Raw genomic sequence first — 25669 nt, forward strand, 5'->3', positions numbered from 1 at the left:
GCGGACAGAGGTAGTAGCCACTGGCAGCCTCAATTTGTCATCTTTGATTAAAACTCCCCCATCAAAGATTGAAGCCTCATAATGTGACTGACATTTTTAGATTGGGCAACAAATGTGAAAATAAAAGCAGCATTATGAATGAGCTCGCTGGATTCAGCATAATCAGCTCTATAATTGACTGTGTCCTTGCAATAATGCATGGTCCCAGAAGATTCATAGATGTGAAATGATGAGTACAAAATAATGGCAAGCTGAGGAGGAGGCTTTTTGGCACAAAAGGTCCGTTGCTGTGTATTTGTAATAATTAGTACCACTTCCCCAGCATTTCCCTGCAGATCTGCAAGTTTTTATTCCATCTTCAGCTGCTTATTTAATTCCCTTTTGAAAGCCATGATAGACTCAGCCTTCACCACAGTCACAGGCAGTGGCTTCCAAATCCTAACCAGTCACTGCTTTAAAAAAAATCAAATGTCTGCATGTGACTTAGTTCTTTCGGCAATCATAGTTGCTTAATTTTTTTCTTTAAACATGAGATAACTTTCAGTCATACAAAATTTGTAAATTTGACAGTATGTACTAGCTTCTGATAGATTCAAATTTATAACATTCTTGCATGTTTCCCCGATCCTGATTTACCATGTCTCTCTGTAAGTTTCTTGCACAAAAGCTTCTATTCTTTTTATGGCTAGTTTAAAAATGCAAATTGCTTCTATTATCACTACACCTAGACTAAATAAACATGTGTTTATAGGCTATGTGTAAAATATATTGTTTGTGATCGGATCATACTCATATTCAGAAACAGCAGTGGAATGAAATCATTCCATCTGATTCTCCAAATTGTTTGAATAAATTCTTGCTGTGGTGTTGCAATGAACCATAAAAAGGCCTGAAAATTCTGCATTTAACACTTGGCCAATATGGGAGTTTCAGGGTGCTACAATCAGGTTTAGTGCCTTTGGTGAGGAGAGGGAAAATCTATTGAAAATTTATCGTATCCATGTTAGTGAAAATAAAAACAGGATTTGGATTACCTACCTTCATAATGCATTTGTGAATTCATTGACTATCACAGTGATTTCTAGGATGAGAGAAAAGAACTTACAGTGCTTCTCACTTCCATTTTCAGTAACTGGTGTTCTCAGGGGAGATTGAAACCTCAAAGAGTTACATGCATCTTAAACAAAGCACTTCTTGCTTATATATTTGTAAGCACAAATATTCTCCTCCTCAGTAATTGAAGAACTCAACATGTAAGTACACAAGATAAGGCAGAAGCATTTGCAGCGTTCTTCAGCCAGAAGTACAGGGTCGATGATCCATTGAAGTTTCGTTCAGTAGTCCTCAGCATCAGAGATGTCAGTCTTCGGCTAATGTGATTCGCTCCATGTGACATCAAGAAACAATTGGAGGCACTGGATACTGCAAAGGCTATGGGTCCTGACAGCATTCCAGAATTAATACTGAGGAACTGCGCTCCAGAACTTGCCACTCCCCTGGCCAAGCTCTTCCTGTGCAGTTGAACACTGGCATCTATCTGACAATGTGGAAAATTGCTCAGGTATGCCTTGCACACAAAGAGCAGGCCAAATCCAACTCTGCCATCAGTCTACTCTCGATTATCTTTAAAATGGTAGAAGATGTCATCAACAGTGCTATCAAGCTGCACTTACTCAGCAATAACCGGCTTAGTGACACCCAGTTTGGGTACCGCTGGGACCACTCAGCTCCTGACCTCAAACATGGACAAACGAGTTGAATTCCAGAGGTGAGGTGAGAGTCACAGACTTCAAGACTGAATTTGACTGAGTGTGGCATTCAGGACCGCTAGTAAACTGGACTCAATGGGAATCTGGGGAAAGATTGGAGTTGTACCCGGCAAATACCTGGCAGTTGTTGAAGATCAGTCTTGTCAGCTCCAGGACATGTCTACAGGAGACCATCAGGGTAGTTTCCCAGATTCATCCATCTTCCACTGCTCTGTCAGAAATGGGGATATTCACCGATGATTGCAAATGTTCAGCACCATCATGACTCCTCAGGTTCTGAAGCAATCCATGTCTAAATTTAACAAGATCTGAACAATATCCGAGCTTGGGCTGGCAGATGGAAAGTATCATTCATGTAACACAAATTCCAGGCGACGATCATCTCCAATAAGAGATACTGCTCCTTAATTTTCAATGGCATTGCCATCACTGAAACTGCCATGATCAGCATCCTGGGGGTTACCAATGACCAGAAATGGAGCTGGATTCTCCATATAAATACAGTGGCTACAAGAGTAGCTCAGTAGCTAGGAATACAGCAGCGAGTAACTCATCTCCTGACCACCCAAAGACTGTACACTATCTACAAGGCACAAGTCAGGAGTGTGATAGATTACTTAACCACTTTCCTGGATGAGTGTAGCTCCAGCAACACTCAGGAAGCTTGATACCATTGAAGTCAAAACAGTTTGCTTGATTGCTCTCACATCCACAGCCATCTACACCTTTCAACATAGTGCAGCTACTGAGCATGTGTGTTCTAGCTACACGATGCATGGCAGAAATTTGCCAAAAGTCCTTAGACAGCACCTTCAAAACCCATGACTACTTCTATCTAGGAAGACCAGGGCAGCAGATACATGGGAACACCACCACTTGTCCTCCAACTTTCACTCCAAACCACTCACTGTACAGACGTAGGGATATATTGCCATTCCTTCATCACTGTTGGTTCAAAATCCTGGGATTCTCCCCCTCACGGCATGATGGGTCAACCTACACTAGGTGGACAGCAATGGTTCAAGGCGGCAGCTCCCCACCATCTTCTCAGGAGCAACTAGTGACAGACAATAAATGCTGACCATCCAGCAATGCCCATGTCCGCCAACTGAATTAAAAAAATCAATAATAAGGCTTCCCATGTTGGTCAGACAATAATCCTTGGACTATACCTAATCCAGGAATGGTTTGTATTTCCATTGCAAACAGAGAATTTTAAGTTGTCTACTGCTATTAAAATTAAAATTATCTATAGTATTTAACAATGAAATGATGAAACAACACCTGAAATTCTGAAATTTTATAGAACAAACAAGTGAAATATTTACATTTTCCTTCTCTTTTTTTTAATGTGCTATCTCTCTCATGATGTCAATTTATATCACAAACAAAAATAGAAAGTTCTGAAGAAGGGTCACTAGACCCGACACATTAACTCTGATTTCTCCCCACAGATGCTGCCAGGCCTGTTTAGCTTTCCCAGTAATTTCTGTTTCTCTTTCTGATTTCCAGCACGAGCTGTTCATTTTTTCAAATATAACATTAACATTTGCCCTGGTTCTATTATGACTCACCAAGGATGCTCCAACTGCTACTGTTATTAATTTTTTCTTTTATCGCTAAACTATTCAATTATATAAGATTGCAAAAGTTTCAAAAATATTAAATATAATAACCAGAAAACTCAGGCAAACAAGGCATTGGGTTAAATTTATGAAGATTGGCTGAGTTTAATGTTTTGATGGAGCTGATTTCATAGCAACTTGTGTTGATAAGTTTTGTGATTGACTGCAATTTTTATTTGTTCAAGAGATGTGGCCATTGCTTGCAAGATATGCACTTACTGATCATCGCTTATTGTCCTTGAGAAGCTTATGGTTGGCTACCTTCCTGAACTACTTGAAATCCATACAATCTAGGAACACACATGGGGGAGTTCTAAGGTTTTAGACCAGTGATGATGAAGGACGGATATAGCCAGGAATTTGAGTTGCTAATGGGGCCAGAATCAGAACTATTGAATTTGAAAACAGATCTACCAAATGGTGTGTAAGCGTTCTCACACCTTTGGAATACATGTGGATGATCAAAGTGAGGACAGGGAGTCTGAGTTGGGAACTCACTTACCTCCAGTTAATGGATCATTGTGCTATATGAAGAACTTGATAGGGAGAGCATGTAATTTTCAATTTGTAAATCTGAAAGCTTGAATGATCAGGCACGTGTTAAGGCCAAGCTGTTGGGTTCAATTTGGGCAGAAATTAAAGATCTCTCTTCACGCTAAAAATGTTGGGTTCATTTGGAGGGTTATGGAGGAATCTAGGGGATGGTATTGGCAACGTATTAGACTAGCAATCCAGAGGCACAGGTTCTGGAAACACTTGAGTAACACTTGAGTAACATAGGTTATGCTGGGACTCATAAATAATGTTTAGAAATAAGGAGGGTATGTGTTTTAGAGGAGAATTTAGTGTTGATCCTGGTGCTGAGATGCTTTCTTCCAAGTTAGTGGGGAGTATTTTACTACAATATTGACATGCCTTGCGTGTGTGGTGGGCAAGCTTTGGAGAGGTATTTAGTGAGACATTTGCCACAGAACCAAGAGCATCTGACTTTTTTGCCCTCAGCAGCTTTCTGTAGCAGAGAAATCCACAACCTCATCACTACACGTGGCGAAGAAATTTCTCCTCATCTCGGTCCTGGATCTAATGATTTGTCTATCTTTAATGTCCTTTGTTTCTGTCCTGAAGTTTATCTTTCCTTCCAGTAAATCAAGTGGATTCCTTCCCTTGACTTATTTTCAACTTTTCCCTGTATGTGTGGTATCCTAAGCCTTCACTACAAAGGCCAATACAATGTCACTGTTTGGTAAATCTTCCATTTCATGATTCCCAATGACAAGGTCACTTTAATCTGTACACAAGGGGTGTACAACATTCTTAACCGTCTTATAGCTTTGAAAAATTTTTTAAAATTTGTGATGTCCTTGATAGCTCTCAAAGTTTTTCTTATATTCAGTTGCAGCTCTTAGCAATGTCTTTGCACCCCTACATTCATCTTTATATATCTCCCATACAATTGAATGGCAGTTGTTCTCTGTTTGTTTTAAGCCTTATCTGTTAGTTTTATACTGTTTATTTCTTCCCCTGTTGACCAATTATGGTTCATACCCTTTAGAGATCCTGTATTACAGCGTATACTTTTCTGACCATCTCCCACTGCTCATCCTTAGTTTTATCAACAAAAGCAGAAGTTGCTGGAAAAGCTCAGCATCTGTGAAGAAAAATCAGAGTTAACATTTCAGGTCTGGTGACACTTCCTCAGAGCCAATATTGGCTCTGCCATCTCTGTTGTCTGAATGCTGCACCATCCTTCTAAAATAAATTCAACTGAATTTAAAACTTGGTTCATGGCTCACCCTTCTCCCTCTTAATGTTAATGACTAATACTATTTTGTTATGATCATTTTAGCTTGGTGATTCCCTACCATTATTTTACTAACTACTTTAATCTCATTATTCATCATTAAATATAATATGGACTGTTCTCTTGATGGTTCAAGAACATGCTGCTTCAAAATATTGTCCTGAATGCACTCAAAAATGTGCTAGCTAAATGGAACAAAGGGAGGTTTTAGTAGAAATAAAGCTTTGAGTTAGCAATGCAAAATTTGAGGACATTTTGTTTATACAATGGCATTTCTGCCCAAATATAAACTAAACAAACTGTATTCTGCTGAAAATATTCTGGCAAGTCCATAGGGTTACAACTTTTTACTTAAACTATTGATTAGGAATGACAAATGATTAAACTGCTCACCTCTCAGCTGTTTCTTTGTACCATCTACCCATTAATGCAGCTGCAGTCCCATTGAAAATTACACTGATTTTTAAGACCTCTGCTACTTCTGTTTACAAAACAAGATTTTTGTACAATCTGACAGATTTCAAATTGTTAATGTTTTCATGAGAGCATTCAATTTTTTCAGTTGTCCAATCCAAAAGAAATTTTAAAAGCTTAAATCAGTCAACAAATGTTACAGAATGTCCTTTATGTAAGTGGTCGTATCATGAAATCTTGCACACATAAATGCATTATCAATTTGGTTCAAATATTGCTATTTGATTCTACTTGTTTATTGTAATAACATGTTCACATATTTTGTTTTCTTCTGATTTGAACAACACTATCAAGTACATAGTTGCTATTGGTGTGGAGGCATTTCCAGGATTTGGGCCCAGCGACACTGAAGCAATGTCAATATATTTCCAAGTCAAGATGGTGAATAGCTTGGAGCAGAACTGGCAGGTGGTAGTGTTCTCATATCTCTGTTGCTCGTCCTTCTAGATGGTAGTCTATGTAGGTTTGATAGATACTGTCTAGGTAGTTTTGCTGAATTTCTACAGTGTACATTGTACATAGTACACAATTCTGCGGAGTGTTGGTGAATGATTGTGATTATGGTGCCAAGTAAATAGGTGTATTATCCTGAATGGTGTTAAGCTTCTTGAGTGTTGTTGGAGTTGCACTCATGCAGGCAAGTGTGCGGATTCCAACACACTCCTAAATTATGCATTGTAAATGGCAAATATGTTTTGGGGAGTCAGGAAGTGAGTTTATCATTGCTGGATCCCAAGACTCTGATTTGCTCTTGTCAGCATTGTATTTATATGGCTAGTCCAGTCAATTTATGGTAAATGGCAACTCATAGGGAGTTGATAGGGTGGGCTTCAGTGATGGGTTATTTTAATTATTTTTTATTCATTTATGGAACATCGGTGTCACTGGTCAGGCCAGTATTTATTGTCATACCCTGATTATCCTCAAGAACATACTGCAAGCCACTTCCTTGAACAACCTCAATCCATGTGATCACACACACATTGCAATTTAAGAGAGAGCTAGTGTTGAGATCTATGGCTTGGAGGGAAATTTGCAGAAGTTCTCATGGACTTGTTCTTTCAGGTAGCAGAGTCTGCAGATTTTGAACGTGCTGTAAAATAGCCTCAATGACTTTTTGGAGTGCATCTTCCAGATGGTGCACACTGCTGTCAAATTGTGCTGATGGTAAAAGGAATGCAAGGAAGGTGGTGAATGATGTGTTGATCAAGCTTGACAAGAGATTGATAATCTACTAGGTTCAACATGTGGCCTGCTTAAACAATTATTTAGAAGGTGCTGTTGAAACAAAATCGGAGAACAAAATACAAATTCATAATTTTCTTTCTTTGAACAAAAGCATGGAATCAAACAGTAATAAAAATATCGTTTGTAGCATTTTAGTGAATTGATACTAGCAGAACTGTTGGCAGATAAGAAAACAACTGGCTGATTGGTCTTGTTTCCAAGACAGTGAACATCATTCTCTCCTAAATAATGATCGCTTCATTTCAAACAGGCTCTTTTGTCACTGTATCATTGTAATGTTTCTTTAATGTTGAGATTAATTAATGGTGCTGTAACCAGTGGATAGTGATCATTCCCAAAAATGACACATTGTGTTTAGATTTGCTGCATTTTTTTCTTTTAATAGCCCAGAGAGTAAAATTTTAACCCCCAAACTTGGTAATTATATTTCACATCTAGCGTGTTATACTGAAGATATCCGCACTTCCACAGATGTATCCAATCGTATCTCACTATATGATAAATTGTCAGTCACGAGTTATAGAGAAGCAGTTCAACTGTTGATTCTGATGCCAATGCATCCTAGGCAGATATGAGTCAATATCAACAAAACTTAGAAGCTAAATTTAATTGTTAAGCTTCTTTTTTCATGGCCTTACTTACCTTTCTGAACCCACTGTAGAAATGTATTAAAATTATTTTTAGCAAATTCTCACATTCAGGAAATCCTCTCCACTTACTCATTTTCAATGTATGTGGGCTGAGAAATACAACTGTGTTAAAGCCGTTTTAAAAATGTAAGCAGTGCTTCTAAGCAATACTACGCACAACCACACAATAGTCAGGAGTGTACAGCATAAGGAACAGACAGGCTGACAATTCTTTAAGTTGTGAACTTGTGACTCCACAGTGACATTAAAGGTACTTTGCATTAGAGTAAACAGGCCACGGACAGTGAAGGAAATTAAAAAGAATACTGCAGATAATCATGGAATATAAAGGTACACGTACATCCTTTGCCATCGGTCATATTTAATGGTTTGCTGTAAAAGGCAAAAGTTCTGAAGGAGGTAATATCCATGTCACATCGAGCTCTATCCAGCATGATGGATACAGTCTTTAGATGGAGACAGTTGAGTTTTGCACATGTACCCAATGGAGAAGATGCATCTTGTATTGCTCCCAATATTCCTTGGTTATTATGTTTAGCAAGGTAATGTAAACAGTACCTGTTGTTCTCATGTAATCCATCTACCTTGTTATGTAAGGCATGTGGCAAGGTTCTGAAGAAGGGTGACTGGACCCAAAATGTTGACTTTTATTTCTTTCCACACATGCTGCGAGACCTCCTGAGGTTTTCCAGCAATTTCTGTTTTTGATTCTCATTTCCAGCATCCACATTTCTTTCAGTTTTCACATGCCTTTTCCATTTAGACTCTCAGTGATCTATCATCTACTACTGGTAATCAGACAGACTGTAGATGCAGTATTGAGAAAGGAGGATCGGTAGCAGCAAAGTACTGAAATCAGAAAAGTGGGAGTGACGTCGTATCTGAAGAAGAAATACCTTTTTGGGAGGACCATGTTGCATAGGCATTTTCCTGTCCTTGATTTCCTAATAAGCATATCACTAAGGGCAACATCTTATAAGGTGAAAGATTGATGAGTGTTCTGCTCCAGATATTTCAAACGGCCATGGTGGATGAACCTAAGCATCTCTTGGTCTTGACAGTGCATTGAAATTAATGCCATTCAGCTTCAAATTTAGTGCATTCTTCCACGGATCTCAGCCAACACTACTTTTTTTGTAGTTTAGTTTTTATCATTACCATCTCCTGTTTGAACATTTCCAATTTTTGATTTAGCATTTGTTTTGATGCATTTTTTCCTGCCATTTAATTTTGGGCAATGTTTTAATGTCCTGATTAAATTTTTCGTATTTGTTTTTCCCTGTTTGTATATTATGCTTACTGTCCCTCTCTTTATCGGGTGTTAACTTGTTCAATACATGCCTCCTTCCTGAATAGAATAAAAATATATGGGTTGAGGCACAACCCTGGACCCACTGCAAGAACACAGCTATTAGTATCAAAAGTATTTTCCCTATCCCAGTCCATTTTTGGAAAACCTGAATCTCCTCTATATAACTCTATTGTTAAAACAAATTAATTTGTTCTTAAGTTATGCATTTGACTTTCTGTCTTTTGGCTACGTTATTCTCTCATCAGTGTCCTTGATCCTTTCTACTTAGCTGTCCAAAGACATTATTTTGGACTTATCAGTTTCCCTTCATTACTGAAGATGGCCATCTGCTGTGCATTGTAACATGGTCATTGAGGCCAGTGACTTTCTTGTCTGCGTGACTATCCACAATGTGGGCACGTCGACAGACCCAAAATAGGGACAGAAAGACGTGTGCCAAGTACATACACAAAATGGTGTTAACCACAACTGATTCCAGCTAAGTGAGAAAACAGAAACAGTACCACACTCAACTGGTGTTGCAAGAGCTTAAGGCAGATGACCTACTGATAAAATGCAATGTTGCTAAGGCTCGAAATAAAGACACGATTGGTCTGTTATTTTTCCAAGATTTGAAATCAATTGAATCAGACAAGGAGGAAGTATGGTTTATGTATAAAAATGGGACTGTACCTGCCTGTTACAGATTCACCCTGGAAGGTTGTTGTGAACCACCTTGGAAACATTGCTCTGCGATTCTCCTTGCATGCAAGTTAATAAAGAAGAGGTCACTCAGCCTATTACCATCTGACTAGTTGTTTCTTTGAAAGGCAAGAATGAATTATCTGGATAACAAAGTGTGGAGCTGGATGAACACAGCAGGCCAAGCAGCATCTCAGGAGCACAAAAGCTGACGTTTCGGACCTAGACTCTTCATCAGAGATGTCTAGGTCCGAAGCGTCAGCTTTTGTGCTCCTGAGATGCTGCTTGGCCTGCTGTGTTCATCCAGCTTCACACTTTGTGATCTTGGATTCTCCAGCATCTGCAGTTCCCATTATCAATGAATTATCTGGTATTGTTGAGTCTGCCTTTTGCCCACAGCTACTATATTCTTTGTTGTTCAAATGAAGCAATGCCACTCACTCCCCAGATCAATCTTTCTTGTGCATTTTTCTTTCAGTCTGTGGTGGACATGCGACATTTCCTGAGGTTCATCTTCAAGGAGGCCTTGACCTTTAAATTGGTCTACTCCACAGATAGAGTCCACATTTAAGTTGTGAATACATGACTGCCTTAGGGATTTTATCATTGGTCACACATGCTGGTTGTGTGCTCCATTTGAGCTTAGTTTTTGAATGCATTTTTGCATTTTGAAGTCCCGCAGGATTAAACACTTTGTTCTCTCATATGATGCCCATGATGTTTTGAATGCATTTCATGTGGAACCAGTCTAACTGCTTAATAATATTTCAGCAGGTAGATATTACCACAGCTTTGTATGTAGTCAAACGTGTTGCAAGTTTGGTAGCTTATTTCCTCCACGCTCCTCTGTGTAAATTGGCCATTTCTGAGCTTGCTCTTTAAATTATATTTCCCACCTCGATGTCAATTAAGACACTTTTGGAGATTAAGCTTCTGAAATCAGTAAAGTTTTCTCTAGCTTTCATAATTACCTCATCAATATTTATTGTGAGTGGGGTGTGCTCAGAATTCGATGATATTTAGAAGAGGATTTTTTTGCTTAAGCTGATGGTTTGACCAAAGTCATCTGCTCTTTTCAAAAACCAATCCGTGACCTGTGAAGTCAAGTTCAGTCACTCACAAACAGCAATTCCAGTGATTTCATACCTGACATTTTAGCTGAGGATTTCACGTTGAAAAGATTGTTTGAATCACTTTAAATCCTTGTGTTCAAGTGTCAAGGTCATCAGAAACACTTCATTCTTTGAGATATTACACACATATAGCAAGAACTTGTAATCTTTTAAGTTTTACAAGTTTTTATCTCCTTTCGTACAATAAACACAGGATTAGATGATCAAATTACATGGATATAAAGATTGGTTCTATTATTGGCATTTCAATTAATTTCATCTGGAGATTTCATTGGAGAGCTGGAAGGAACATAATGGGCTAAATGGCCCCTTCCTAAGCTTTAATGCTACTGAGTTGATTGTGTGGCGCTTTTGTAAGATATGCTGCAACCTGAGAGAGTACAGTATGTAACCTTCTCATGGTGCCAACGTAAAAGGCCATTTCTAAACAGTGGTGATAAATTACACTGAGCTTGATTTGGGCAGCAGCTTGTCAATAAATAAATGATTGACTCTTAATTAATCATTACTTAGCTGCTGAAATTCAGTGGATCCCACCAAATACAGGTAACAAATGACAGTAAACAGAAGTTCCCTTTATAATCTAATGAAAGATTCAGAACCTAAACCTGTAACAAACAAGAGATTAAAATCATTTTTAAAATAATTTCACATTACAATAAAATAAGTAACTTCATCTATATCACTAGACACTTAGCTGTAGTTTATATTTCAAATTACATTCATTGTAATATACTCGAACCTATTTTTATTTCACTGCCTTCAATCAATTGGTATCGATCAATGGGAGAGGTGGTGGCCTTATGGTATTATTATTGGACGATTAATCTAGAGACTCAGGTATGTTCTGGGGACCTGGGTTCAAACTCCATCGTAACAGATGGTGGAATTTACATCCAATAGATAGCTGGAATTTGACCATGGTCAATTGTCAGAAATAAGTCATCTGGTTCATTGGTGTCCTTTAGAGAAGGAAACTGCCATCCTTACCTGATCTGGTTTACAATGACACCACAATGGTTGACTCTTAACTGCACTTTGGGCAATTAAGGACAGACAATAAAAGTTGAATTTAAAAGAAAGATCAATCTCTAGGTTGTCAATGAAGGTGTATACAAATACTTGAAAATGCAATCAACACAAAGCAACTGTATTTTACTGAGGTAATTGCTTCAGGAGCTCTGAGTAAACATATGCAGCACTGAAGTGTAATTCACCATTTGCTTCTCCTTGTCCCATGTCCCTAATGGTTTACAAAGACGTCATGGTATCTGCAAACATAATTTGTTTCTGACTGACTTGCCATCATTACTATCTTTTTGAGTTGCCTTTGACTAATTTTGTGCCTCACACTGCCCTAAGCAGCAGTTGAAGACTAAAGGGAACACTGGAGTTTTGGTAATCAAAAGCACTCTAAAGTTACAATATAAACTTTTAAGATGGCAAGCTACTTTCTGACATTTGTATATGCTTACATTATTTTCTGTCAGGGGCGCAGAAATGACTATTATGCAGGGGCTTAATTTTAAGGTGATTGGAGGAAGGTATGGAGAGATGTCAGAGGTAGGTTCTTCACATAGACAGTGGTGGGCATGTGGAATGTGCTGCTGGCAGTGGTAGCAGAGTCAGATAATTTAGATACTTTTAAGCAACAGTTGGATAGGCACCTGGAGGATATCAAAATGTAGGGTATGGAGGGTAGATTGATGTTAGTAGGATAGTAGGTTGGCACAAAATCGTGGGCCGAAGGGCCGGTACTGTGCTGTACTTTTCTATGTTCTATGTTCTATGTAACATATGGTGATCTTTTCATGGTATATGTTTAGGATAATCACTGTACAAGGATTCCAGAGTAGGGGCTAAAGAACTTACCAGTGTCTGAACGTCCTTTAGCAGATGTGATTATCATTTTGATATGTCTTTGACAAAACTATTTTTTTCGTTTGATTCATGTCTATGTTGATCCTCAGTGAGAAGGAAGTTGTCATTGGAGATCATTGACTAAAGTCTAACTTGGCAACGAAGACAGAGCAAATCTAGATACTCTGCAAAGCTGTTCATTCCTTGACCCTGAAAACTTGCCTATCACCCACAAGACCTAAGTCAAGAGTGCGAAAAGATGGAGCACAGCATTCACTAAATGGATGGAGCATAAAATCTTTCTGTTTTTGGACCAAGTCTGAAAGCAAGATAGATTAGTGGGCAGAAACCTTATACAGCACTGAAAGCCCTCTGGATCTTCAGGCAATCAGGCACTTAATTAGTGGGATTCAACTGGGGTCAGAACCCAGTGTACGTTTATAACATTTTCTAATTTTACACCTCATTTTTAACATATTTGGTTTTCCTTTCATTTAGACTTAAAATGTGAGTAAACATAAGAGACGTAAATGTGAAATGTTAAATCACAGATTCGATCTCCAGCCTCTTTATTTTCTTGATAATAAAATGTGAGGCTGGATGAACACAGCAGGCCAAGCAGCATCTCAGGAGCACAAAAGCTGACGTTTCGGGCCTAGACCCTTCATCAGAGAGGGGGATGGGGAGAGGGAACTGGAATAAATAGGGAGAGAGGGGGAGGCGGACCGAAGATGGAGAGTAAAGAAGATAGGTGGAGAGAGTGTAGGTGGGGAGGTAGGGAGGGGATAGGTCAGTCCAGGGAAGACGGACAGGTCAAGGAGGTGGGATGAGGTTAGTAGGTAGCTGGGGGTGCGGCTTGGGGTGGGAGGAAGGGATGGGTGAGAGGAAGAACCGGTTAGGGAGGCAGAGACAGGTTGGACTGGTTTTGGGATGCAGTGGGTGGGGGGGAAGAGCTTGGCTGGTTGTGTGGTGCAGTGGGGGGAGGGGACGAACTGGGCTGGTTTAGGGATGCAGTAGGGGAAGGGGAGATTTTGAAACTGGTGAAGTCCACATTGATACCATATGGCTGCAGGGTTCCCAGGCGGAATATGAGTTGCTGTTCCTGCAACCTTCGGGTGGCATCATTGTGGCACTGCAGGAGGCCCATGATGGACATGTCATCAAGAGAATGGGAGGGGGAGTGGAAATGGTTTGCGACTGGGAGGTGCAGTTGTTTGTTGCGAACTGAGCGGAGGTGTTCTGCAAAGCGGTCCCCAAGCCTCCGCTTGGTTTCCCCAATGTAGAGGAAGCCGCACCGGGTACAGTGGATGCAGTATACCACATTGGCAGATGTGCAGGTGAACCTCTGCTTAATGTGGAATGTCATCTTGGGGCCTGGGATGGGGGTGAGGGAGGAGGTGTGGGGACAAGTGTAGCATTTCCTGCGGTTGCAGGGGAAGGTGCCGGGTGTGGTGGGGTTGGAGGGCAGTGTGGAGCGAACAAGGGAGTCACAGAGAGAGTGGTCTCTCCGGAAAGCAGACAGGGGAGGGGATGGAAAAATATCTTGGGTGGTGGGGTCGGATTGTAAATGGCGGAAGTGTCGGAGGATAATGCGTTGTATCTGGAGGTTGGTAGGGTGGTGTGTGAGAACGAGGGGGATCCTCTTGGGGCGGTTGTGGCGGGGGCGGGGTGTGAGGGATGTGTCGCGGGAAATGCGGGAGACGCGGTCAAGGGCGTTCTCGATCACTGTGTGGGGAAAGTTGCGGTCCTTAAAGAACTTGGACATCTGGGATGTGCGGGAGTGGAATGTCTTATCGTGGGAGCAGATGCGGCGGAGGCGGAGGAATTGGGAATAGGGGATGGAATTTTTGCAGGAGGGTGGGTGGGTGGGAGGAGGTGTATTCTAGGTAGCTGTGGGAGTCGGTGGGCTTGAAATGGACATCAGTTACAAGCTGGTTGCCTGAGATGGAGACTGAGAGGTCCAGGAAGGTGAGGGATGTGCTGGAGATGGCCCAGGTGAACTGAAGGTTGGGGTGGAAGGTGTTGGTGAAGTGGATGAACTGTTCGAGCTCCTCTGGGGAGCAAGAGGCGGCGCCGATACAGTCATCAATGTACCGGAGGAAGAGATAATGGGAACTGCAGATGCTGGAGATTCCAAGATAATAAAATGTGAGGCTGGATGAACACAGCAGGCCAAGCAGCATCTCAGGAGCACAAAAGCTGACGTTTCGGGCCTAGACCCTTCATCAGAGAGGGGGATGGGGGGAGGGAACTGGAATAAATAGGGAGAGAGGGGGAGGCGGACCGAAGATGGAGAGTAAAGAAGATAGGTGGAGAGGGTGTAGGTGGGGAGGTAGGGAGGGGATAGGTCAGTCCAGGGAAGACGGACAGGTCAAGGAGGTGGGATGAGGTTAGTAGGTAGCTGGGGGTGCGGCTGGGGGTGGGAGGAAGGGATGGGTGAGAGGAAGAACCGGTTAGGGAGGCAGAGACAGGTTGGACTGGTTTTGGGATGCAGTGGGTGGGGGGGAAGAGCTGGGCTGGTTGTGTGGTGCAGTGGGGGGAGGGGATGAACTGGGCTGGTTTAGGGATGCAGTGGGGGAAGGGGAGATTTTGAAACTGGTGAAGTCCACATTGATACCATATGGCTGCAGGGTTCCCAGGCGGAATATGAGTTGCTGTTCCTGCAACCTTCGGGTGGCATCATTGTGGCAGTGCAGGAGGCCCATGATGGATGACATGTCCATCATGGGCCTCCTGCACTGCCACAATGATGCCACCCGAAGGTTGCAGGAACAGCAACTCATATTCCGCCTGGGAACCCTGCAGCCATATGGTATCAATGTGGACTTCACCAGTTTCAAAATCTCCCCTTCCCCCACTGCATCCCTAAACCAGCCCAGTTCATCCCCTCCCCCCACTGCACCACACAACCAGCCCAGCTCTTCCCCCCCACCCACTGCATCCCAAAACCAGTCCAACCTGTCTCTGCCTCCCTAACCGGTTCTTCCTCTCACCCATCCCTTCCTCCCACCCCCAGCCGCACCCCCAGCTACCTACTAACCTCATCCCACCTCCTTGACCTGTCCGTCTTCCCTGGACTGACCTATCCCCTCCCTACCTCCCCACCTACACCCTCTCCACCTATCTTCTTTGCTCTCCATCTTCGGTCCGCCTCCCCCTCTCTCCCTATTTATTCCAGTTCCCTCCCCCCATCCCCCTCTCTGATGAAGGGTCTAGGCCCGAAACGTCAGCTTTTGTGCTCCTGAGATGCTGCTTGGCCTGCTGTGTTCATCCAGCCTCACATTTTATTACCGGAGGAAGAGGTGGGGTTTGGGGCCTGTGTAGGTGCGGAAGAGGGACTGTTCCACGTAACCTACAAAGAGGCAGGCATAGCTGGGACCCATGCGGGTGCCCATGGCCACCTCCTTAGTCTGTAGGAAGTGGGAGGAGTCAAAAGAGAAGTTGTTGAGTGTGAGGACGAGTTCAGCTAGGCTGATGAGAGTGTCGGTGGAGGGGGCCTGGTCGGGCCTGCGGGACAGGAAGAAGCGGAGAGCCTTGAGGCCATCTCCATGCGGAATGCAGGTGTACAGGGACTGGACGTCCATGGTGAATATGAGGTGTTGGGGGCCAGGGAATTGGAAGTCCTGGAGGAGGTGGAGGGCGTGGGTGGTGTCACGGACGTAGGTGGGGATTTCCTGGACCAAAGGGGAGAAAATGGAGTCCAGATAGGTGGAGATGAGTTCGGTGGGGCAGGAGCAGGCTGAGACGATGGGTCGACCAGGGCAGGCAGGTTTGTGGATTTTGGGAAGGAGATAGAAACGGGCCGTGCGGGGTTGGGGAACAATGAGGTTGGAGGCTGTGGGTGGGAGGTCCCCTGAGGTGATGAGGTCGTGAATGGTGTTGGAGATGATGGTTTGGTGCTCGGGTGTGGGGTCATGATCGAGAAGGTGGTAGGAGGTGGTGTCGGAGAGTTGGCGTCTGGCCTCGGCGATGTAGAGGTCAGTGCGCCATACTACCACTGCGCCACCCTTGTCTGCGGGTTTGATGGTGAGGTTGGGGTTGGAGCGGAGGGAGCGGAGGGGTGCCTGTTCTGCGGGGGAGAGGTTGGAGTGGGTGAGAGGGGTGGAGATGTTCATGTGGTGTAAGTGTTGCTGGTTAGGCCATCATCTTTTGACCATTGCAAACCGTACTAGAGAAAGTAGGAATGAGCTGGATTGCCTTTGAGAAGGTGGCGGTGAGCCATTTCGTGAACCACTGCCATCCACTGGATTGGTGTGAGGCTCTAGATACACACATAATGGTACTAGGAGGGAAGTTCCAGGATTTTGATCTGGTGACAGTGAAGGAACAGCAATATTGCTCCAAGTAAGGATGTCAAGTTGGAAGGAAGCTTCCAGCTGGTGGTGTTTCCGTGCCTCTGCTGTCCTTGTCCTTCTATGTGTTGTAAATTGCAGGAGAAGGTGCTGTCAAAGGAGACATTGTGCATTGAAGATCAATCAACAGTATAAATCAGATGTGTGATTTATGCACTGAACTCCACACAGACCCCTCAAGTTTTTAATGTTTGCCTTTTTTTCTGAGGGAATGGCAATGAGGTCCTTCATTGAATATGCAAATAGGAGCCTGTTTATAATTTCTGGTCCTAATTACAATTATAACCACGGCCTTAGTGCTGACTCACTTTAGTTTCATGTTAAAATTGAGGCCAAAGTATTTAATTTGGAAACAATGTTATGATAATTTTATTATTGTTGTACGTACTTTCAATCATAAATTATTAGCTTAATAGTGCTTTAAGCAGTTTTTAAGTAAATTCTCAAAAGTAACTCGCAAAGTATATTTTATCACTATATTTGCTGCCATGTTGTAATGTGAACTTTCAAAGTTATGGTCACTATTTTCTTCAAAAAGGAACAATATTTAGGTTACTATAAAGCCCTAGCAAAAGATAAATAATCACTAGATGAAGGCAGCTGTAACAACACTCAGGAAGCTTGACACCACCCAAGAGGAAACAGTGTACTTGATTGGTAACACATCTACCACTTCCAACATCCACACTCTTCACTGCCAATTTTACAGCAGTGGTAATGCGGCTGTCACCAAAATATAATACTGAAATTCACCAAAGTACCTTAGACAACACTTTCAAACCTATGACCACTAACATCTAGAAGGAAAAAGGCAGCAGATACATTGGAACAGCAAATTCCTCTTCAAGCCACTAGCCATTCTGTCATGGAAAAGTATCACTGTTCCTACACTGTCGTTGGTTAAAATCCTTGATTCATTCCCTAAGAGTACTGTAGGTACACCTACACCAAATGGATTGCAGTAGTCAAGATACAGTCTATCACCACCTTCTCCAGGGCAATCATGGATGGGAAATAAATGCTGGCCCATTCAGCAAAGCCCATGTCCTCTAAACGAATGAAAAATAACATAGTTACATATTACATGCGACAGGAAATATTTAGAATCATAGATTCATGCAGCCTGAAACCAACCTTTTGGTCCAAATTGTCAGAGCTGACCAGGCATTCTAATCTGACCTAGTCCCATCTGCCGGCATCTAACTCATATTCCTCTCAATCCTTTGTAATCATGTACCCATCCAGAAGCTATTTCAACATTGTAATTGTACACAACTTCATCACTTCCTCTGGAAGCTCAATCCATACACGCACCACCCTCTTCTTGAAAAAGTCACCCGTTAAGGACTTTTAAACCATTCCCCTCCCACCTTAAACCTATGGTCTCAAGGTTTGGACATAGGGTGCCCCACCCTAGGGAAATGACCTCTGCTATTCACCCTATTCATGTCCCTCATAATTTTAAAAATCTCTATACAGTCAACCCACAGCTTCCAAAGCTCCAGGAAGAAAAGTCTTAGCCTATTCAGCCTTTCCCTATAACTCAACCCCTCCAGTCCCAGCAACACCTTTGTAAATCTTCTCTGTACCCTCTCAAGTTTAACAACATCTTTGCGATAGAAAGGCGACCAGAATTATACACAGTATTTCAAAAATGGCCTCACCAGTGTCCTGTACAGCTGAAGCATGACATCTCAACTCTTATACTCTGACCAACGTTCTGACCAATAAAGGCAACTGTACCAACCATCCCTTTGTCTACTTATGACTCCACTTTCAATGAACAACGCACCTGTATCCCTGGGTGTCTTTGTTAGGCCATACTCCTCAGAGTCTCACCATTAAGTGTATAAGACCTGCCCTGGTTTGCCCTACCAAGATGCAGTACTTCACATTTATTTAAATTAAACTGCATCTGCCACTCCTTGATTCATCTGATCTAGATCCCATTGTACTCTGAGGTAATCTTCTTCTTGTCCACTACACCTCCAATGTTGGTGTTGACGGCAAATGTACTAACCATGCCTCCTATATTCTCATCCAAATCATTTATATAAATGATGAAAAGAAGTGGACCCGTCACCAATCTCTATGGCACATGGCTGGTAGCATAATTCCAGTCCGAAAAGCAAAACTATACCACCACCCTCTGTCTCCTATCTTCAAGCCAATTTTATATCCAATTGGCTCGCTTCTGTTCAATTCCATGTGATTTAACCTTACTAAGTCATAACAATTCTAGCTACTTTCCATCACAAGTAATCAATGCTTTAAAATGTAATGCTGGGAATGTTCCTGGCTGCAATTTTCTTGTCTAATGCAGCTTATCCTGAGACATCTCACTCGTTAACCTTTAAGTCATTACAGTCAAAATGCACACTACACACAGAGTCATTTCAGACACCAAGGCCCTCATGAAATCAGAGCTGTGGGGTTTCTATATTCCCTACAGCATCCAAACAATACTGACCTTGGAGTAATGAAGGTAAGGTAGTCACAAATTGCTGGCAGTTATGATTAAAAATAACTCCCTATTGTTGGAATATAAAGGTTAGCAGCAGAGCATCTTCTAGGCTCAGGCAACCAACTGACAAACACAACACACTTTTAAGATCAAACCTGACTTCAGTGGACATTTCTGACAAGAGCCTGAAGGAATTTTCCTTTATTTATAGTATGGATTTAATCTAATTAACAGAACAGTTATAACTGTTTCTTTATTAATTTTGAAATTACTTTTTGCTTTAATGATATAATGCAATAATTGAAGAATGTTGAAGGAAAAATTTCTTATGAACAGCTGAGGTGGCAAAGGTGTTATAAATGTCACTGCTTATCATTTCAATTAAGGAAGGTTGAGCCCAGGTTTTATGGAAATTATTTTAAACATGCCAGTTTCGGAGCACAGCTTTATCACTGAAATTGTTCTTCCTACTTATCATAAGTCTAAAATTAAAGAAGACTAAGGCATTACACTTTATTACGTAAGCTATTGATACAGATGGCAGATCTTTGCTCTTTCAGAAGTTACACAGTTGGCAGTCATTTCTGTTTACAAATCACATTTATACATATAGGCTCCCAGACCACCCTGACAGCAGGCTCAAATGTGTTCAGTTTTCAATGTGAACTTGCTATAGAAACCAAAGATATTCAGCAGGTCTAACAGCATCTGTGGTGAGAAACAGAATTATTTAAGAATTAAAAATTGTTTGAGATGTAACAGGTATTCAGTAAGTAAAGAAGCAGGAAAAGGGGGAAGAGGGGAGGGGTAATTAGAAAACAGAGCATGACACCATAGGGTGGCTAACAGGGTGAGCTTACTAGGCAAAAAGGCTGTTGGTACAAAGCAATTTAGTATGGTGCATGGCCTTTGCTTTGTAGAAATTAAATGTAGAACAGACCACTTTACGGAACACCTCTGTTCAATCTGCAATGTGTAATCAATTCTCCATCCCGCTCACAGTCTGATATCTCTGTCCTTAGCTTCCCACACTGTTCCTGAGAAGCTGAATGTAAGCTTGATGAGCAGCAATTCATTATTTGATGGATATACTACAACGTTATGTTCTAAAGTTTAAATATTTATGATTGTTACATTTACAATCATAGAGTTGTATAGCACAGAAACAAACTGTCATGTTCGAACTGTCAATGCTGACCAGAAATCCTAAATTAATCTAGTCCCAAGTGCCACCATTTGGCCCATATCCCTCTGAACTCTTTCTATTCACATACCCATCCAGACACCTTTTTAAATGTTGTAACTGTACCAGCCTCCACCACTTCCTCTGACAGCTCATTCCATACACGCACCATCATCTACATGACAAAGTTGTTTTTTAGGTTCCTTTTAGGTCTTGCCTATCTCTTCTTAATACTCTGTCCTCTAATTTTGGACTCCTCTACCCTGGAGATAGGGCCTTGGCTATTCGTCCTATCCATGCCCCTCATGATTCTAACCACTATTTTGGACAGTTGTTATTTTTGATGATTTTGTTATTTCACATTTGCTCCTCTTCTCAAATAATGTGTTGTTTTTCCACTTTTCCCACAATAATCATCTTTGGCTTTTCATCATCCTTCTTGTCATTTAATTTTTCTGGCCTCCACTCTACCATATATATCTTTTCCCTCATTCTTTATCCAATGCCACTCCTATCCCTTTTCTTGTCTCATAGTTACCTGAGGACTTGTTCCATTTCTATTTTTTCCAGGTTTAAAGAAAGATAATTGAGTTGAAACATTCACTTGACTTCTGTCTCCACAAATAATGCCATACTTGCTCAGTCTTTCCAGCATTTTCTGTTTTATTCGCAATTTAACGAACTTTTGGTATTTAAGTTTTGTATTAGTGAACACTGTTGGGTGATCTACATAGGTGGCACGACACATCAGGGTCCACAGCTTCTAATTAGGCTCACTGGATGTCACCAATCAGCAAAATTCTTGTGTGGTCAACGACATTCAAACCAAGTGTAGCATTCCAACTGCTCCCATGGTCAACCTCAGCACCTTTAGCACAGGCTGATCAAACCACTTGACCATGTGCTCCATATAGCGCTGTTTCAGCTGGATCTGAGACAGTCACATTACCCTCCATTTTATTCATGCATCTCACTTCTGTGATTTCTTTACCCCCCACTCCCAATTTTCAACACTACTTGCAAATCAATTCAGTGAACCAAATGTGTACTAATGATGTTGAACTTCAGCTTGAATGTTTTGCTTATGATTGTGCAACTACTGAGGTCTGTCCCTACTTATAAGGCACAAGTCAGGACTGTGAAGGAGTACTTGTCACTTGCCTGGACGATGAATGCAACTCCAAGGACAATCAAGAAACTTAACGCCACCCAAGGCCACGTATGCAAGGATGGTATTATTGGCACCCTTTCCACCACTGTCAAATTTCACTCCCTCCATCACTGAAGCACAGAAGCAGCAATGTATACCATTGACAAGATTCATCAAGGCTCCTTTGACACCAGGATTGATATATGATTGCCAATGTTTCATATCACTGGTTGAACGTATATTTTCTGCTCCAATCCCATATTATCGCATAGATTCTTCATTTCATAACATATATGCTATGTGGGGATGGAATTACTCTTTGTCCTGTAATATTTGTAATTATGAAGGCTTATAATTTAGAACCAATTACTGAAGCAGGATGGGGAGGTCGGAGTCTTCAGCCACTGCTCATCGGTAACTCTGAAGATGTGACATTACACTGGAGTGGAAGTGGACCCATAACTCAACACTACTGTGTAGAAGTTGGAACTCTTCCTCAAATTATTTAACAAATCTGACTCCATTTTTCAGCTTCCCCATTAGACAGTAGTAGCCCCTGCAGTGATCTTGCGATATGCTGAAATGCAGAACTGGTTACAAAGTGGCTGAAGACTCCAGGGACCAATAATGGTTACTGAATTAGACAAACATTTTACCATTGATTCATCACAACTAAGAAATTTTAAAGACCCTGGATAGACTTTGGTGGACAAAATTTTGGAATAGACTTTAGTCTTCTGAGGATCCATCATTATACGCTCATTGTTGACAATATGTGCTTAGAAATAAATTGATTTTTTGGAGAATTCACACTTAAATCAAATGTGAGATTCTCCTCTTGTAAACATTTTACCACTGTGCACAATCTCAGATCATGCTCTACCACTGTTTTGCCATGGACGAGTATATCATATATGTGGCTTATGACTCTGTGATGTTCAGCTATGCACTTTGGAAAATCTCTGCTGCTGATCTAATGTCAAACAGCAATACCATTAAAACAAAATCTTGCAAATTGAGTTATCAAAGTTGCAAGAAATTTTGATTGCTCACCCAATAAAAAACTTGCTGAGTGCTGCTATTTGCACTGCATTTCATTAGAACTCTGCTCTTGGACAGTTAAGTTAGTCTCTCAGTCATGGACATTGGATGGATTTCTTTCACTACCTCACTGAGTTGCAAGTGGCCAACACAAACATGAACCAATCCAATGGGCCTGTTACTAGGACCATGCTTGAACAATATTGTGTTGGTTCTATGAGTATGGAAACGCTCATATCATCTCCTCTAATTGTATTCCAGTTTTTTCATTATCAGTTGTGATATCTTCCTGCATTTATAAAGGCACGTTACTTCAGTTTGAGACTGTATTTTTTTTAACCCTACTAACTTTTGAATTAATTAGGATATTTCTTTTCAAAAGTATCTTTTAAGCCTCTGTTGCTTAACCTCTTCTACCATGTGAATGAGATTGATTTCAATATGCACCCTCCTACTCAGGACACAGGTTTCTTGCTTATGAAGTACATGAGGAGTTTCTAGCATCCATTTTCCTTATTTCTGAAAAGTTGCTTGTATCTTTTAAAATTAAATGCAACCACCATAGACCATGTAGCTTAACCTGAGCCAGTTGTAAAACAGTTTTTTGTCAACCAAGGAATCTATCTGACAATACTATAACACTTGCTTTTGTTTATAACTTCACATTTGGGAGATTTCTATTGATATATATGTCTGCAAGCCGAAATATTTAGTTCAGGTCATCAGTTTCCCCTCAGAAAACTTTGTGACTGTCCAAGGTCATCAGTTTCCCCTCAGAAAACTTTGTGACTGTCCTATATCTTCTATCTCTTTTTGTGGGTATTTTTTCAGTGTTTTACTTTTAATGGCTGTGTCCTGCTTTGGCACAGCTTTGGTCTGCAGTATTACTAGCAATAGGTTTTAAAAGCTCAGCACTGTAAAGGTCTGTGAGGTTTCTTTGCTCTACAGTATTGGCAATGAATCTTAGTATCTGGTATCTATCCTACTCACCGCATCAGCTAGTCTTTTGCTTTTTTGTATCTTAAGAAATATACAAGTTTTGCAGATCTCCTTCATCTCTTGTGGCTGTAATGGAGGTTCTCCCAAATCTCATCATGACTTATGCTTTCTCCCTGCCTCCTGAAAATATTCTCTGTTAGACCAGTATCCCATACTCAATTCACTGAACACCTACCTGCTTTAAAAGACTTGGTTGGTAATATTTCCCAGCTCTCCACTCAGGAGGTGCAGGTTTTTCTTTGTGGTCCTCTAAGTTTTATTCTTTCATCCCTACCTCATGCCATGGTAGGTTTGTCTGATTGGAATGCAGACATTTTTAAAAAAGTATTGTTTTGACTCATGCAGTCCTTGAGGATTGGTCAGATCACCAGATTAACTTGGTTTTGGGACTACTCCCATGACCAAATGCGATATTATCGGAGGGAGTTGTTCAGAGTAAAGAAGGAGCTGCATGGAGACAGATCTGGAGTGAGTGCGCTTCCAATAATCTCTGTAATAATGTAGGCCACATCCATGTAGTCTAAAAACAGTTGCTTTAAATGCAATAAATGTCATGTTGTTTACTCAACAAGACTCTTCAGGTTAGACCAGGAAGACAGATTCAATGAGTATGAATACATAAGCTGTTGCCTGACTAGTCTGTGAGACATCCTTCCTGATTTTGGCACTAGCCCCAAGATTTTGGTACAGAAGAGTTACCCAGGTTGACAGAACTGAGACTGTCATTGTCATTTCTGATGGCCTGGTTGATGCCAGATGATCCAACTGGTTTCATTCTTAAATGGAGGTGAGCGATTATGTAACAACGGAAGGCAAAAGATATATCATCTTGCCCATTGCCAATGTGGGACAGTCCAGGATATGAATACATAAACATAACAGCCCTTGAATTGACCTTCAAGCAGAAGTACCAACTGTCAACTCTTGACAACTTTCTGGTTCCCACAATCAGATACCAGTCTTCAGTCAATTTGATTTAAATATGATTAAATACAGTCGGCTATGATTATTAATTATTTTTCAGAATGAAATAATTTGTATCACACCGATTGTAGCTTACAGAATTAAGATTACAACCCTGTCTCAAGGACAGCATACTTTCTCCGAATTGTTAGTCAATGTGATTATTCATTTGATTAGACTTACAAATCAGTGTCTCAGAAAAATTAACTTGCTAAAAAAATGAAAGAAATGAATACCCCATTCATATCTATTAAGAGAACATCTGAGATATCATTAACAATGAAGAAAAATGAAATCTAACTAATTGCATAGAATTAGATACTTTGAACAACACATTACAATCAGTTAATATTGTGCCTAATCTAAAGGTGTAATAAAGATGTCTTTTAGGAAAGAAACAGTTGAATGTCTATTGTCTCTAATGTTCTTAACTTTCTGATGCTGAAATTGAGCAATGAGTATCACTCTATGTAGTTGTTTAGAAAGAGGCAACCAGTAAAAGAATACCAAATCAGTGGACAATAGCTACTTGCAGCAGCAAGCTCTTACTCAGTTCAATGAGGGTGAACACTCACATTAATACAGGGGTGAAGCTTTATCCAGCACAATCCACATATTGCACATAAACTTTACAAAATAATATTAAATTCAGATAGTTGCTGCTGGGTGAGCTTCAGTGAAAAATACGCACATTTTCTCCACTCTCTTCAGTTTTGTCACCAAAAAAAATTAAACTATGATTGACCTAGAGCTCCTTTGGTTTGACGCTTGTAGCATTACAGAATCACAAATCAACCACAGCAGCAGAAAAGCACAGCATCCATTACTAGGTGTAAACCTAAGCCTCTTTATAAACAGGCATATCATCATGACTTAATGTGAATAGACATAAACATTACTTGTCATGCTGTTTGAGAAATAGACCTCAAAATCAAGAAAATATTTTGGGCACTGAAGGAAGCAT

General features: G+C 41.0%; 1 protein-coding gene across 6 annotated transcripts in view; it reads right to left on the reverse strand.

Moving 5' to 3' along the window:
- Nucleotides 1-25669, reverse strand: part of epha6 (eph receptor A6) — a 617472-nt gene that overhangs the window by 203958 nt on the left and 387845 nt on the right. The window contains exon 6 of one of the 6 annotated variants that reach the window (XM_059650324.1): nucleotides 19968-20077. The exons of the other annotated variants lie outside the window; for them this stretch is intronic. Coding sequence (XP_059506307.1) covers nucleotides 20040-20077 — 38 coding nt within the window. The 3' untranslated portion in view covers nucleotides 19968-20039. Of the gene's footprint in view, nucleotides 1-19967; nucleotides 20078-25669 lie in introns of those variants that run through there. 6 annotated transcript variants of the gene reach the window in all.

This window comes from Stegostoma tigrinum, chromosome 12, assembly GCF_030684315.1.
Source record: "Stegostoma tigrinum isolate sSteTig4 chromosome 12, sSteTig4.hap1, whole genome shotgun sequence".
NCBI classification, from domain to species: Eukaryota; Metazoa; Chordata; class Chondrichthyes; order Orectolobiformes; family Stegostomatidae; genus Stegostoma; species Stegostoma tigrinum.